This window comes from Harpia harpyja, chromosome 15 (genome assembly GCF_026419915.1).
Source record: "Harpia harpyja isolate bHarHar1 chromosome 15, bHarHar1 primary haplotype, whole genome shotgun sequence".
Lineage (NCBI taxonomy): Eukaryota > Metazoa > Chordata > Aves > Accipitriformes > Accipitridae > Harpia > Harpia harpyja.
Window position 1 is genome coordinate 6,841,353 of NC_068954.1, and position 14,898 is coordinate 6,856,250.

The 14,898-nt window shown below is 42.8% G+C and overlaps 1 protein-coding gene across 4 annotated transcripts in view; it reads right to left on the minus strand.

Annotated features, from left to right (window-relative positions):
- The window catches only part of ADGRF5 (adhesion G protein-coupled receptor F5), a 47,826-nt gene that overhangs the window by 12,664 nt on the left and 20,264 nt on the right, over positions 1-14,898 (minus strand). For 3 of the 4 annotated variants that reach the window (XM_052809596.1, XM_052809595.1, XM_052809597.1), the window contains 12 exons: positions 14,608-14,736; positions 12,323-12,383; positions 10,973-11,143; positions 9,490-9,669; positions 6,820-6,947; positions 6,291-6,349; positions 5,510-5,652; positions 4,516-4,728; positions 2,996-3,229; positions 1,375-1,539; positions 1,019-1,240; positions 537-755 (listed from right to left, as the gene is read on the minus strand). In XM_052809596.1, the coding sequence (XP_052665556.1) occupies positions 537-755; positions 1,019-1,240; positions 1,375-1,539; positions 2,996-3,229; positions 4,516-4,728; positions 5,510-5,652; positions 6,291-6,349; positions 6,820-6,947; positions 9,490-9,669; positions 10,973-11,143; positions 12,323-12,383; positions 14,608-14,712 (1,900 nt within the window). In that variant the 5' untranslated portion in view covers positions 14,713-14,736. Of the gene's footprint in view, positions 1-536; positions 756-1,018; positions 1,241-1,374; positions 1,540-2,995; positions 3,230-4,515; positions 4,729-5,509; positions 5,653-6,290; positions 6,350-6,819; positions 6,948-9,489; positions 9,670-10,972; positions 11,166-12,322; positions 12,384-14,607; positions 14,737-14,898 lie in introns of those variants that run through there. The other variant, XM_052809598.1, reaches the window with a different exon arrangement.

Below are 14,898 nucleotides of genomic sequence, written 5' to 3' on the forward strand. Positions count from 1 at the left end.
AAAGTCATGGAAGCCTAGGCTTTTGTGCTGTTAAAGATATGTTACATGTATCCTTGAAGAAAATATAATAGTTCTTTGAATTGCATTCTTAATGTGTTATTATACATTTTTCGTGAATTAGTGGATTATCTTCTTCAGTAATGTTTCCTTGATACTCAGTTCAAAAAAGTGGCAGAGTGGAAGATAAAAGCAAATAAGTGGAGATCAGCAATTTCTAATCTGAACAATGATGAGGATGCTCACTTCTCACTGCCTGGCAAGGCAAACCAAACATTGAATTTACCTATTATGTATTTATCACTACAGCAGTGACTTCAGTTGCTCTTCTATTAATCTCAGCCACGCTGCCCAGGCATAACAACCATCCTAAAAAAAGTCCATTACCCTTTTTTTACACTCTCAGAAGTACTTGTTGGTTGTCATAATAGCAGTAAGTATGAATTGGTTACACAGACCTAACTGAAAACAAAAACCCCCAGGGACTGGGTTGTGACACATAGCGCAACTAGTGATTCTGCGAGTTTGTTGTTTCTTACCAACTCGAAATTCATTTTCTTGAACCACAAATGTAACATCGTAATCTTCCACGGTGTTAGCACTTATGCAGCACTCAAGGGCTTGTTGTACTTTGCACGGTATCGACGTTGCAATGGGCTTTATCAGGATGTTCTGCTTCAGAGGCAAGGAAATAACCTTGATTGTCACATTGGCAGAACTCTCCAAGTACTTCTGGGAGAAGGTGCAGATGTAGGTGCCTGAAAGAAGTGACACAAAACCCCATGTCTCTGTCAACAGAAGTGCTCCTCAGCTTTTGCATGGTCATGAGCCCTAATACTGAACAAGTACAGTGTTGTTGGCAGCATCATGTCTTGCTGTCCTCCAGCAGTTATGATTTTAACTCTTTTTTTTTATTTACTGTGGTCAGGCTTCACAGTGATTTGCTGGGCTAGGGATGCTGTAAACTATCTGGTATGGAGATTCATTGCCTTTGTAGCTAATACAAACCAGGTTCACTCACCGTTCCAGTCCTGTGTGGCAGTCCGCACTGTGAGCACAGACATGGCTGGAAATTTGCTATTGTTGATGCACGTATCACAGTCCACTGTTTTTGTGCTAGTTCCAGACTGGATTTTCCAACTGATACTGTCGTAATTGCTCACATCACTTTCACACGTTAGATTGAATGGATATCCCTCGGAAATGGATGAGTTTTTTGTACTTGAAGATATTGTTACGTGGGCTGAGACAACACAAGATAAATTTCATATTATTGAGAGTCACTTGTTATAATCATTTGCTTGCAAATGACATGTGCCACAGAGGCCACTTAGCGTTAAAGAGCTGATGGTCTGTTACATGCTACCTGACTCTTACCTGTCTGGAGGTACGTTACTCTGATGTTTTGACTGTGCCTGGCACCATGTCCAGTCCGCAGCTCACATGTATATGTTGTCACTGTACCTGACATCTCAGGTGGGCATACCGACTCATTGATGTTGAGCTTGTATTCAGTGCAGTTTTCACTGAAACTGGAGACTCCTAGAGAGAAATAAACATTCTTTGAAGGGCTACAGATGTCCAAAAATACATGGGCTCTGGAAATCACAAACAATCACTCTAACTAAGGAAAACCTTGTGGGTTTGCATGTAACCTTTGACAGCATGGCACTTTTAACTCATCATTGCTGAAGTTCATTCGCACCCTTTACTCTGGCAACACTCACAGTGGTTTTCCAAAGGCCTGAAGATGGCTATCAGGACAGTGCTGGGCACCTGCCACCAAAACCAGTCTGAGAGCAACAACATTGCTTGGATACCTCAGGAAAAGCCAAAAAGGAGAGTATTCTGATTCAGCCTAACCCCATTATCTACGATATTTAGGATAAGTAAGGTAAGTAAAACAGGAGTAAATACTGCAGATTTTAATGTCATCTTATTTTGAAATAAACATTTGGAGATACTGACAGTCATTCAACTTTAAATCTGAAGAGTGTTGGTTTAGGCATAAAAGGAAAACCCCACTAAAGCTGTCCCATGCTGCAGCTGAATGTGCATCTGGCGTGCGAGCAGAGTTCCTGGGGGAAAGCCTGGCCACAGGGAATCAAGGGCAGAACAGCTCATTACAGCAGGCCAGGATCACCCCTCTCTCTGCAAGCACTGCTGCACACCCGTAGCAGTCCTCTGTGGAAATGACTGTGCACATAAGCTTTGAAGGTTTTCCTCTCATTTTGCTGTCCTGCTTTCTGCTAAATTTCATTTATAGCAAATGGTTAACAATAAACAGTTAATCCGTACCCATAAAATATTGAGGGCAATAGACTGTTTATGACTGTGGTTCACAGACATTTATGAGCATTTCTATTGATGTTATTTTGTAACTCTTTGTAACACATTTACTTGGTGCTTTATTAACTCTTTATATTCATTTTATAAGTAAAGCCTTGTGGGATGCCACTGACTCAACTGGCATGTGTTGTATCATCACAAGTATGGGTGGAGAGGGAAACTGCGCACTCAGTCTTTAGCTATGCTGCAGCTGTTTCAAAGTGTAGCACCTGCTTCTCTTGGTTGCCAAATCTCAGTATCTATCTGGTACACAAAAGCTTTTCATACCCCAAGGGCAATTCTGGAGCTAGTAGTAGAGACTGATGCACTCATCCTTGCTTTCAAAACTAGACAATGCAGAAATAAGCTTTTTGGAAAAAGCTGGTATGACGCTTGTCCAGGCAGCTGTTTCCATCCAGGATGGCACAGTTTTAAGCATCAATGTATGCACAGTGCATGGAGATGCCCAGAATCCCACTGGCACCTGCACAACATATATGGAGTCTGTACCACGCTGTCCATCCATCCTTCGTCCTTCCCACACACACACACATTTGGAGCACACCCGGTATTCATCCTAGGATTTGGCCTTTGGGGTAGCCAGTTAGGAGGAGATCTTTGAAGAACAAACCAACCTAGCAGGTGAAAGACAATCTTTTGTTAATCATACCTGTAATACTGAGTGCTCCATTTACTTTCCAGTCACCAGTAAGTGATGGTAAGTGTCTGTCAATACAGCAGGACAGCAGAGGACTGTTTGTCTGCATTTCAGGACTGTTGCATATAACATCGATGTCGTTTACGTTTGGAGTGATGTATAGCAGAGAGACTGCTATTGTTTTTGTGGCCTTGTATATCAGTGTGTGAAAATGATTGCTGTTTGTGAAAGAGCACCCATAGGTACCTGTAAAGCATAGGCAATATCTTAGCATTGAGAACACGTTTCGCTGTTTTTTTCCTCTAAGTTTGGAGTTAGGAGCTGGGCCTACTTCCACACCTAGTTTTCCCCTCTCCCTGCTCTGCAGTGGCTCTGCTACTTGCTAATCAAAATGTACCCTCAGGTCATCTGCACTATGCTTTCTGCAGACTCCTGGTGCCAAATGTATCCAGATTAGGCAGCTTCAGTGTTGATGGGTACTCGAGACGAGACCAGTGCTCTGGGACTGAAATACTTAAAATCTGGCTGAGTTGGTGTTTTGGGGATCTGTGTATTGCCCATTGTCCACATGGCAGCAATATGTCACGGCAAGAATATAGACTGACTGTGCAAAAGGTTCCTACACAGAATGGGTGAGAGAGAGGTGCCCAGGGTGGACTACACAGAGCTGGCATTCTAAGCGCAGGCACATAGGCTGCTCAGAAGGTATCGCCAAAGACAGCAGAGTAGTTATCAGGCACTTTCTCAGGCACTTGTCCCCTGGATGCAGCCAGGCTTTCTTTTGAAATTGGCAATCAGAGCTCCAAACTTCCTTCATACTTTAGGTATGTGGATTCCCCTTCCCCATTGGGATAGCCAGGTGAGTAGGCCACTTACATAGGAGGGGAGACACCAAGGTTCAGGGCATCCTTAGCCTGAAGAAGTTTGGACCCATGACTCCTACCTTGGCTATGTGTGCCCAAATACCTTGTGAGAGACTACCCTTTTTGAAGTTAGATGTAAAATTCATGGTCTAAAGAGAAGAACTAAATGGGAACTTGAGTCGAAGTTCTGATAATACATGATAATTCCCCTGATAACTCCTCCCAGCAAAATGCCACCAATTTACCTGCTTCTGATTTTCAAAAAGCCCTAAACATGAACACATGGAAAACTGTAACTCAGAGCTCTGATTAGTTATGTTGGCAAAGGGGGCAAGGGCCATCAAGAACAAATTCAGCACAGCCTCAGATTACCACACCAAAAGGGTGGGAAGACCTCACAGCCATGTAGTCACTACTGTCTCCTGAGATATGGCAGTGAAGCCTGGCACTGAGAAAATCCAGGCCTGTTTAGTCACTTCAGTCAGTTCACATCTTACTGGCAACGCCAGTCAGTATGTAGTTCATGAAAGAAAAAAAAAAGGAAAATTATGAGGAACAGTGTATTTTTCACATTTATTCTAGGAAAATGCAGTCACTGCATGCCTCTTTTTTATAGAACTAGCCACACTAGAGACTTACATCTGCTGTTTTAACAATAGAAAATCATACCAGAATCCTTCACTGTAATGTTGATAATTTCAAGAGTCGACCATGAGGTTTTCATTGAAATGTTTCTCTCTATCAAATACTGGAAGCCGGTTGAGATGATCTGATCAAAGTAATACCAGGTCACATTCTGAGATGTTGAATTTATCTGACAAGTCAGTCTTACTGTATCCCCTTCAAAAATGTCTACAGGACTCACAGTGAAGTTTGTTTGATCTGGGAAGACAAAGAGCAACATTCTGCATTATTGTCATTTCAGCTCACATCTATGTGGTGTCTTTCATCTCGTGGGAATCCTAGGTGCTTCGCAACTAATATGTACTCAGCATCAGTTGCAGGCACTACTTCTAATACAAGCTATGCAATTTTCCCACAACATATTCTTCTACTATCTTTGTCAGCCAAAGATCCCAGAAGGTTTTATGCAGAGAGCCAGAAATATTGTCACTGCCACTACTTTCTAAGTAGATAAACTGGGAGGAGAAGCAACCAGGTTAAAATAATCCTCTGAGACAGAAAGTCCGGTGCTCAGTGCACTGAGAGTACAGCACCTCTGCGGCACTTGATCAGGCATTTCAATTGTAACTTACTGTCTAGCGGCAGCGTGGAAAATGTGCCGAGGAAGCCAGAGGGAACCTGTTCTCATGTAAACTGCAAGAGGTTTTGTGTTTTGTTTGAAGAAGTGGGAAGTGCTGGCAGCCTGATATGCTAAGAGCTGTCTCAGTTCTGGAGGTGACAGTCTCTCTCCCATGGAGAGGCTGCATCAGGGTTCAGTGGATTAGCTGGAAGGTTTTGGTTTTCCGTGGGAGGTGCTGCATGCATGGTCATCTCCTGTGAGTCCTCAGCTTTGGTGGCCCAGGATGAAATGAAACAGCCAGAGAAATAAATGGTTTTTGAAGGTCTAGTACCAAATAATCAACAGTATAAGGCAGCTACACGGCTCAGGCTAGAAATACTAAAAGGTTGAAGGAGAATACTGAGAGCGCTTTAAACTTACCAGTTATTTTCATTGTGAAGGTAGCTTGGTCTAGCCGGTACAATGCATCTAGAAATTGTGGTACAATTTTGTGGGAATTTGCTATCTGATCAAAGCTTGCTGCTCCTGCTTTTACTTCATAGTTCACAAAAACACTTCCAGGCCTAAACAGATACAAGAATGAGAGAAGCACCAGGATTAAATATCCTTGCATATTAGTAGTAGGCTTCACAGGGCTCACCTGTGAAGGCTCCTGTTGTGACTCAAGGCTTGTTCCGGTATAGAAAAAGGTTGTGCTACAGCTCTTCCCAAAGTAAGAACACCTTTACGTGACATGTCCTTCATCTGCTTTCTATTTCTAGTAAATTTCCCTTAGAAAATGTAAAATACATCTGCATTTAAATATGTGTGGACTTAAGTAATATCTCTTTTATCCAGATCCAACGTTATATCCAGAGTCAATGCACTAATTCATCTTCCTGATGACCTGGGAGATGATGCTAGGTTTATTCACATCCTTTTCCCCTTTTGGGTGGAATTCAGTCTTTCCCACAAAAGGCTTTGATCCAGATGGAGAATGATTATGTTTCTTGGACTTTTGCACAGTAGTGAATTTTACCCACAATCCTATTTCCATGCTAATAGTTGGGCTTTCCTTTGCAGCTATTATACTATTATTCAGTATGTATATATTGGGCATGGCTTCTAGCCAGAATGAATGTAGTTTTTGCTGCTGAGTGTTTCCTTGAGATGGGACAGAAAGATTTGTGTCTTCCAGGAAAAAATGAAATTGTTTACTTACCTGAAACCAGTTACTGTTGTCGATACAAAGCCTGGTAAACATCTGTAGCTAGCATTAAACTGTAAACAAAGACATATTACATGACATAAGTCCTCTGTATATTGCTCTAGCGTGCTTAAAATAGGAAACTCTCCATTCAACATTGATGTGAGTAAGGGCATGTAGCATACCTAATAGAATAGGCCTGGTGCTCTCCCCACTGTCACTGGGACAAATTTGTTTGATGGTTTCATTCTATGTGTGCTCATGTGGATTTAAGCTGGGACCAATAATGTGATTTTTTTTCATGCTTTGATGCAAAGATTCATAAATACTTCCCTGTTGGCCAGCATATTAAAATGAATGGGAATATTGTCATTGCCTTTCAATGGAGGTCAGCTTTAGCCCGCTTTGTAGCTACCACTGCTGCATGCTTCACAGCTCTGCAGAGAGACAGTGACAGTGCACCCTATTTCCCAGACACTCAGGGTAAATACCATATTTCTTAGAGGACCTTCAACCTTCAGAGGTGGAAAACAAAAGTCATTACCGCTTTTTCAAGGTCAGCTTTGTATTTTTTGTATAATTCAGAAGAAGAATCCCTGAGATCATCCCAAAAGTCTGTGTCGAGTCTGACTGACATATTCATTATAATGGGCTCTCCCATACCACATAAGTCTGTAAGAAAAAACATAAAAATAAATGTAAAAATAATCAAAAGCAATGCTTACAAAGTGATTTCTTAGCTTTTTCTTCTAACTTAATCATAGAATCTCAGAATCATAGAATGATTTGAGTTGGGAGGGACATTTAAAGATCATCTAGTCCAACCTCCCTGCCACGGGGAGGGACTTCTAACCTGACCTTGAACAATTCCAATGATGGGGCATCCACAACTTCTCTGGGTAACCTGTTCCAGTGTCTCACCATCCTCATCGTAAAAAATTTTTTTCCTTATGTCCAATCTATCTAAATCTACCCTCTTTCAGTTTAAATCTCTTGCCCCCACCCTGTCACTACAGGGTCTAATAAAAAGTCTTTCTCCATCTTTCTTATAATCCCCCTTTAGGTATTGAAAGGCTGCAATAAGGTCTCGTTGGAGCCTTCTCTTCTCTAGGCTGAACAACCCCAACTCTCCCAGCCTTTCCTCATAGGAGAGGTATTCCAGCCCTCTGACCATTTTCGTGACCCTCCTCTGGACCTGCTCCAACAGGTCCGTGTCTGTCTTGTGCTGAGGACCCCAGAGCTGGATGTAGTACTCCAGGTGGGGTGTCACGAGAGTGGAGTAGCAGGGGAGAATCACCTCCCTCAACCTGCTGGCCACCCTTCTTGTTCTGCAGCCCAGGATACTATTGGCTTTCTGAGCTGCAAGTGCACATTGCAGGCTCATGTCCAATTTTGCATCTACCAGTACCCCCAAGTTCTTCTCCACAGGGCTGCTCTCAATCCATTCATCCCCCAGTCTGTATTGATACTGGGGATTGCCCCAACCCAAGTACATGACATTGCACTTCACCTTATTGAACTTCATGAGGTTTGCACAGGCCCTCTCCTTGAGCAGTCAAGATCCCCCTGGATGGCATCCCTTCCCTCTAGCAAATCAACTGCACCACTCAGCTTGGTGTCATCTGCAAACTTGCTGAGGGTGCACTTAATCCCACTGTCTATATCATTGATGAAGATATTAAATAGTGCAGTTCCTTGAGTGCACCACTCGTTATTGGCTTCCACTTGGACGTTGAGCTGCTGACTATAACTCTTTGAACGTGGCCATCCCACCAGTTCTTTATCCATCTAACAGTACATCTGTCAAACCATATCTCTCCAATTCAGCAGCAAGAATGATGTAGGGGACTGTATCAAAGGCCTTACAGAAGTCTAGGTAGATGACATCCGTAGCTCTTCCCTTGTCCACTGATGCAGTCACTCCATTGTATAAGACCACTAGATTAGTCAGGTGCAATTTGCCCTTGGTGAAGTCATCCTAATCCTAAATCAAAAACTTACAACTTGTCAAGATTCATCTGTATGATAGGAAAGTTGGGATTCCTCTAAATTTCTATAGCTAATTTAGATGCCTGGCATCTGCTGGATATCTAGACTCCCTCTCCAGTTAATGCAAAGCTGTAGACACCTTCAGAAGGTGGTATATTCAGGTGGTGACAGACAGCTTTCCTACAGTGGTTGAATTGCTACATTGTTCCAGTTATAGAGAGTTTGGATGAGTAACTTTGACCAGATACTTGACTTTTACTAAGTGAAAGTTACACAGGATGGGTCTCCACCTACGTTTCACTGAAATTAATGGAAAAATCCTCAGTGACTTTGGGAGGGTAATATTCTGGGTGAAGACCCATCAATGGGCACAAAAGAATATAAAATGCTTAGAGAGATACCGGAATTTTCTAAGTTGGGTCCATTTAAGGACATGTCCATACCTTGCAGTGGAGGAGCATTGTACCCAGGGCCTTGGACTTCTAAGGCATGTAGGACTTCCACATGGAAGAGATACTAGCTCTAGTCCTGGAAATAGTATAGCAGTATTGATGTGGGGGTGCCCTGTGATAAAAGCATTGCCTCTAAGTAGAGCTGATTAGAACAGGCATGCTGACAGCACTGGACTGCTTCCAGCTCTAGGGTTGCCTCTGGGTATCTCTGCCTGCTGCTCCATCACAAATTAGAGGTAGACTCTTATGGGGGTCTGTCTTGGATTGCAGAGACAACAGGTAGTGCTCCACCCCAGTGCTGTCAAGCCTAAGTGTCCAGTCATCAGTCAGGTTCCTAAAAAGTCATGGGCACCTTGTCACAAGTCATGAAATAAAACCAAACAAAAGATACATGCTGGATTTTTTTTTTGTTCCTTCTCTTCTATTGAGCACTATGGCACACTTTGGTCACATTTGTAAGTTCCTCTGTTGAAAATCTGATGAGAAGAAATTTTCTTTGTTTAGTGGAAGCTGAAAATCCCAGAGGCATGTGAGTGATTCCAGGAGCTGGGGGTCCAGCATAGCACTAAGTATCTCCACGTATTTGGGTCAAGGTGGACCCACATCACAAAGAGGAGAGCTCTAGAGCGTCTCTACAGACTTTCCACATTCATAGGCAATGTGGTAGCCAGCTCAGTCCTGACGTGCTGCTTTATTACACCTTTAACACTATTCCATCTTCTAACCAGTATGTAAGTTGTACAACAAAGAAGTTCAGCACTGTTTCTCCTTACCTTCAGTCTGAGGCTCACAGTAAGGCCCGTGAAAAGGCTTTTCCATCATGTAGCTGCAGGGCAGGTCGGGTGCTAGGCTGACAGAAGGGCAGGTTATCAAGTCACTGCACACTGCACTTGGCCAGGCATATCCATTTTCACAAGAACAACAGCTCTTGTTCTCACCACTGGGCAGACAGACTAGTGTCAGAGAGAGAAATACTATGAGAATAGTAAGCAGGCATAACTTACTGCTCATTTACCCTGCTGTATCCTTATACCAGTGATCTCAACTAAATGTTGCCCTTCTTGTGAGTTCACTTGAATGGTGCAACATGATGATCTGATGCCTTGCAGATCTTACTATACTAATAATAAATGACTAACCAGAAACGGGAACCAGACTGTTAACAGGGATTAGTCTGACCAATTACTTTTAAGTAATTGAATGGAAATGTGAAGCCTGATCCTAAAAATTTACCTGGCATATTGGCCAGCATCCTATGATAGTTTGCAGATTGGATATTTTTATATTGCCTGAGCTGAAAGCAAATGCATAGGGTTTTAAAGATTGTAAGAGCATGTAATGGTCATTCAAAGTCTCAGTGGCTAGTGAGGTACTGTGTCATTCTGACTGTATCCTGACAGATGTTGCATGAGGGAAGGTAACATTGTCACAAAGTGCTTTAAAACCAGACATCCTCTCTAATAAAAAAACCCAACACTTCACTGTAAGTTTTTCTGCTCTTAATGTGCCATTGGCAAAGTAAGATATTAACAAAGTGATTTTCACACATTGCAGGTGACCCTGAAGGCCTTTCAAAGATCGGTTTGCATGTTGTTTTGAGAGCTGATGAATGCTTCCTTTCACTGCTTTATGGGCCAGCGATAAGAAGGTACCAAATCTCCTCTGCTGTTGTAAATGTTCGGTGCATTTGTATATCTTCTGCTGTATTAGTTACTTGGATGTGAAGTTGCACAACCACAACTCATGTAATAAAACCTGTCTGTTATCTTGACCTGTAAGAATACGTATAGTGAGTTATATCAGGAAAAGACTTCATCTCATGCAGCCTGTCTCTGTCAGGGTCAGAGTACAGCCTCTTACAGTGATTTACATTCCAAATGCAAGTGGAGGGAAGTAAACAGTCTGATAACCTCTGTCGCAGCTTCCTGAAGCTTGAAAGTAACTCAGACTGCTTGTTAGTCAAACTGGAGCAAAATCCTTTGGCTCAGGCTTCCTCTGGCTTTGTCCCTTCCTTAGGAAAAGAAAAGCATTCAGGGCTATTCCTAATGTCAACATTATGGAAAGACCAGTGGCGGGATGCAGATAACAAAACATGCTGCTGTGTGCTACAGCTTCAGTCTTGTTGAGTCTTTCAGTAGGCAGCAGAGACAGTTCAGTTTTGTTGATTTCTAAGCATGATGGATGGTAAAACTAGAGAGATCAAATACTGGCAAAAAAGTACATCACCCAGAATATAAAAATAAATAACCAACCCACCTGTTGTAATGTTGATGTTTGAAACTGTCATTTCTACATTTGAAATATTTGTTGAAACTGGAAGACTAAGTTTTCTGAAATACTCTTTGATTGGCTCCAGAAAAGATGAATCCATAAGGCTTACTTCAATGTCAACGGTGTACTCCAGAGGGGGAAGGTCAAAAATAAGTACTGAAAGAGAAATAGCATGAGACTGCAAAGCTGTGTGTGAGAGTAAATCATAAATTGATGGCTTCTGTTTCGGCATTTGGGCTCTGTTGCTATTTAATGGTAGCTTAATGTGGCATTCTGCTTAGGAAATCTTTTTGATTCCTACTCAGCAGATATTCTGCACGTTTTATCTGCTGCTTGTCTGACAAAAGCCAGATTTCTTTGCTCTCAGAGCAATAGGAAGCTGATATAAATGACATAATATATACAGAGAAAAGCTGTATCATCCTTTCTCTTTTTTGATTCAGCAAGTGGATGGGTTGTCAACCACAGACTGAAGCCGTACAGGATTATCTTGTGGCCCGTGTCCTCCTAAGAGGCTCGGGTTTTTTTTCTACACCATGTATTTCATCTTGCATAAAAACTGAGCTCGTATATGTCAGTCTCTGACCAGACAAAAGTTTCTACCTCTTTTGTTTGTGCCTTTACTACTGTACTGGTTTTGGCTGGGGTAGAGTTAAATTTCTTCATAGTAGCTTGTATGGGGCTATGTTTTGGGTTTGTAATTAAAACAGTGTTGATAACACAATGTTTTAGTTATTGCTGAACAGCGCTTACACAGTATCAAGGCATTCTCTTTTTCCCACTCTATCCTCCCAGCAAGCAGGATGGGGTGCACAAGAAGCTGGAAGGGGACACAGACAGGACAGCTGATCCCAACTGACTAACATGATGTCACACACCATATGACCTGGAGCGTGACATCCACACCATATGACGTCACACTCAGCAATAAAAGCTGGGGGAAGAAGAAGGGAGGGGAGGATGTTTGGAGTGATGGCGTTTGTCTTCCTGAGTAACCGTTAAGTGTGATGGAGCCCTGCTTTCCTGGAGACGGCTGAACACCTGCCTGCCGATGGGAAGTAGTGAATGAATTCCTGTTTTGCTTTACTGATTAAACTGTCTTTATCTCAACCCATGAGTTTTCTCACTTTTAGCCTTCTGATTCTGTCCCCCATCTTGCTGGGGGAGAGTGAGCGAGCAGCTGGGTGGTGCTTAGCTGCTGGCTGGGGTTAAACCACAACAACTACTCCTCCTTGATGATCGAAGTTCGGTACCTCAAGAGCTGCTGTCCCCAATAGTGATTTCACCCTCAGCTTACTAGGAACCTGCTCTGTTACCATACATATGTGTACATACTGTTTCGCTTCTGTCTTTGCATCTCTGACTGGAAGCTTTCCTCTCCTAGCGTGCTGTCAATCTGTGGAAAAAAGAGAGTGAAGCTCTGTGAAAAAACAAAGTGAGGCTTTAGCTGCTGTTGTTGGCATGAAAGAATTAGTGAAGAAAATACTGGCATAGATCATTTTTTTCCTTCCACCAATCTTTGCTCCTCCCTGCCCCCCTTTTCCTCTTTAAACAGAATATTTTTATCTTCCAAGCAGGGAAATGTTAAACACCAGCTGAGGCATGTACTGAGTTTGCAGGTCTCCCTTCGTGTGTCTCTGCAAGGCAATTGTCTCAGCTTAGCAGAAATTCTGTGTCTGAGCTGCAAACTGGCTATGGGGCTGATGTAGTGCTCTCAGTCCTGGGCCAGCCTTGCAAACTGCTTGGGAGATCTGGCCACTCAGCCTTTGAATCCAGAAAGTGGACTCATATTACCCTTTGCGTTCCTCTTTCCTCTGAGCTTCCAGCTCTGCAGCAGCAAAGCCAGCCTGAGTAGGAGTAGAAAGGGGATTGAACTGTCTTGGCTCCAGCTCAGGTGTCAGGTCAGCTATTTTGTGGGCCGTCAGTAGCACACAGTTGACCAAGGCAGTAGTGGCACAATTTCAGTATGGCTGGGTTCACGCAGGGTGCAGCCAAGTGAGATGCAGACCATCTTATTTTTTTAATCATGCCCTAAAAATACATTGGCACCACAGTTAGCAAGAAAGGCTAAAGAACAAGCAAAGGTGCAGGCAGGAAATTTGCAGCTTTGCCAGTTTCTTGAGTCGTACTGAAATCTTTATTTACAGAAAGGGTGAATAGCTTGGCAACTCTTAAGTCATCTCTTTACATAAAGGAACCATCTGGTGTGTGATTAGAGCCGGGCTTCGTATCGCTGCTGTGCTGGCAGTGAAGATCCCAAGGTGCATTGGCATTTTTGCACTGCTAGGGGTACTACCTTTCATCTTAGAGGTTAGCTGCAAAAGTTACAGAAAGCCCACTGCTATCCACTTCTTCCCCCAGATTTGGTCTCAGTGGTTTCCTTTTTTAATTATTCTCCCAAACAACTACAGGGTATTCCTATGTTGTTAAATACTTCACATATTTCACACCATTAAGTGATGATTCATTTGCAGGATCAACCATGGATCAATGGTGCTAAAAAATACAGTGTTACTCTTTTCATGAAAATGCCTAAGTAAGTGGTGAGCTGGAGACAGTTTGAAAAAAACAGAGCAAACAAGATACTTGCTCACTATTAGACATTTGCCAAAGGGCAGACAGTGCTGCTTGAGCCAGCTATATCTTGGTTTGCCAAGACAAGGGAGGGTGGCAGAAACAGCTTAAGGAGTTCACACCTTCCGCTTCACCTCTCCTTGCCTTTTTTCAACCTGCTCAAAAAAGCATATTGTGTTCTGGTCAGTCCATAAGAACTAAGGTCCCTGTGGTGCTAGGGGCTGAATATAGATGTTAGAATCTGGTTTGGCTTGATAGGGTTCATAATGTAGAAGAAAAAAGAAGTATTTTCTGGTCTAATAATAATTGTGCTAGACCAAGAGCTGGTAGATTTGTAGACTAGTTTTCTTTACTAGACTATATTAACTTCCATTTGTTCAGTCCTTTCATTTCTCTGTTCCTCTTTTGTCGTTTCTAGTTAGGGACTATTTGTGCGGAGGGTGCCTGTTACCAAATCCCTATATAGGACAAAGCACAAAACAGATTTCCATAATTCACACTATTAATGAAGCAAAAGTGGTATGTGAGAATTATTGAAAAAGTGGGAAACTGAAGTGAAGCCTGAGTCCAAGCACATCTAAACACAAGTCACTCAGGGGTGGCATTTTGGTCATTTGTACTCATGTCCGACTGCCAAGAGACTCCTGTCACCTACCTGGAAGGACCTCTGTGCCTGAGCTAGTTTTGTTGACTTAATTGGTTTCTCTCTCTCATAGGGTGGGTGAATCGCATCCAGGAACAGTGCCCACGTAACTGTTACCTAGGCTTAGCTCCAGGGACAGCAATTTACATCCCTTGCAGACTAACACAAGTGAGAAACCAGAAGTTTTGCTCAGTTCCTTCTGGAGAGGCTTTAAGACTGGGAAGCAAGAAAAGCCCAGTTCCTGGATTTCTCCATCTCTTTTACACACTGGGGAGGCTCTGGGTTCAGTTTTCCCACCTGATCTTGTACTGACTTCCTCTGAGGTTTTGTAAAGAGCTATAGCAGCTGGGTGCTATGAGCAGAGACCAAATGAAAACCAATGGGGCTGGGAAAGGATACTCACTATGTATTGGATGAATGGATGAAAGTTTGAGTCCTGTGATGTCTGGCAACACGCTGTGACCAGTAGAAACAGGCAGTGGAGACCTGCAGTAATTGGGGATGGCATTTTGTCCAGTGACTGCTGTACAACCTGAGAGGAAAATGAAGCAAAAGGATCAGGGAATTTTCAGCTGACTCACACAGTAGGAAATACCAGAACACTCTACAAAAACAGTATGTTCAGACTTTTTCAGCACATTCTGCCTGTTCGCTCCATCCAAGACAGAGCATGCAACAAGGTCTATAATTATTC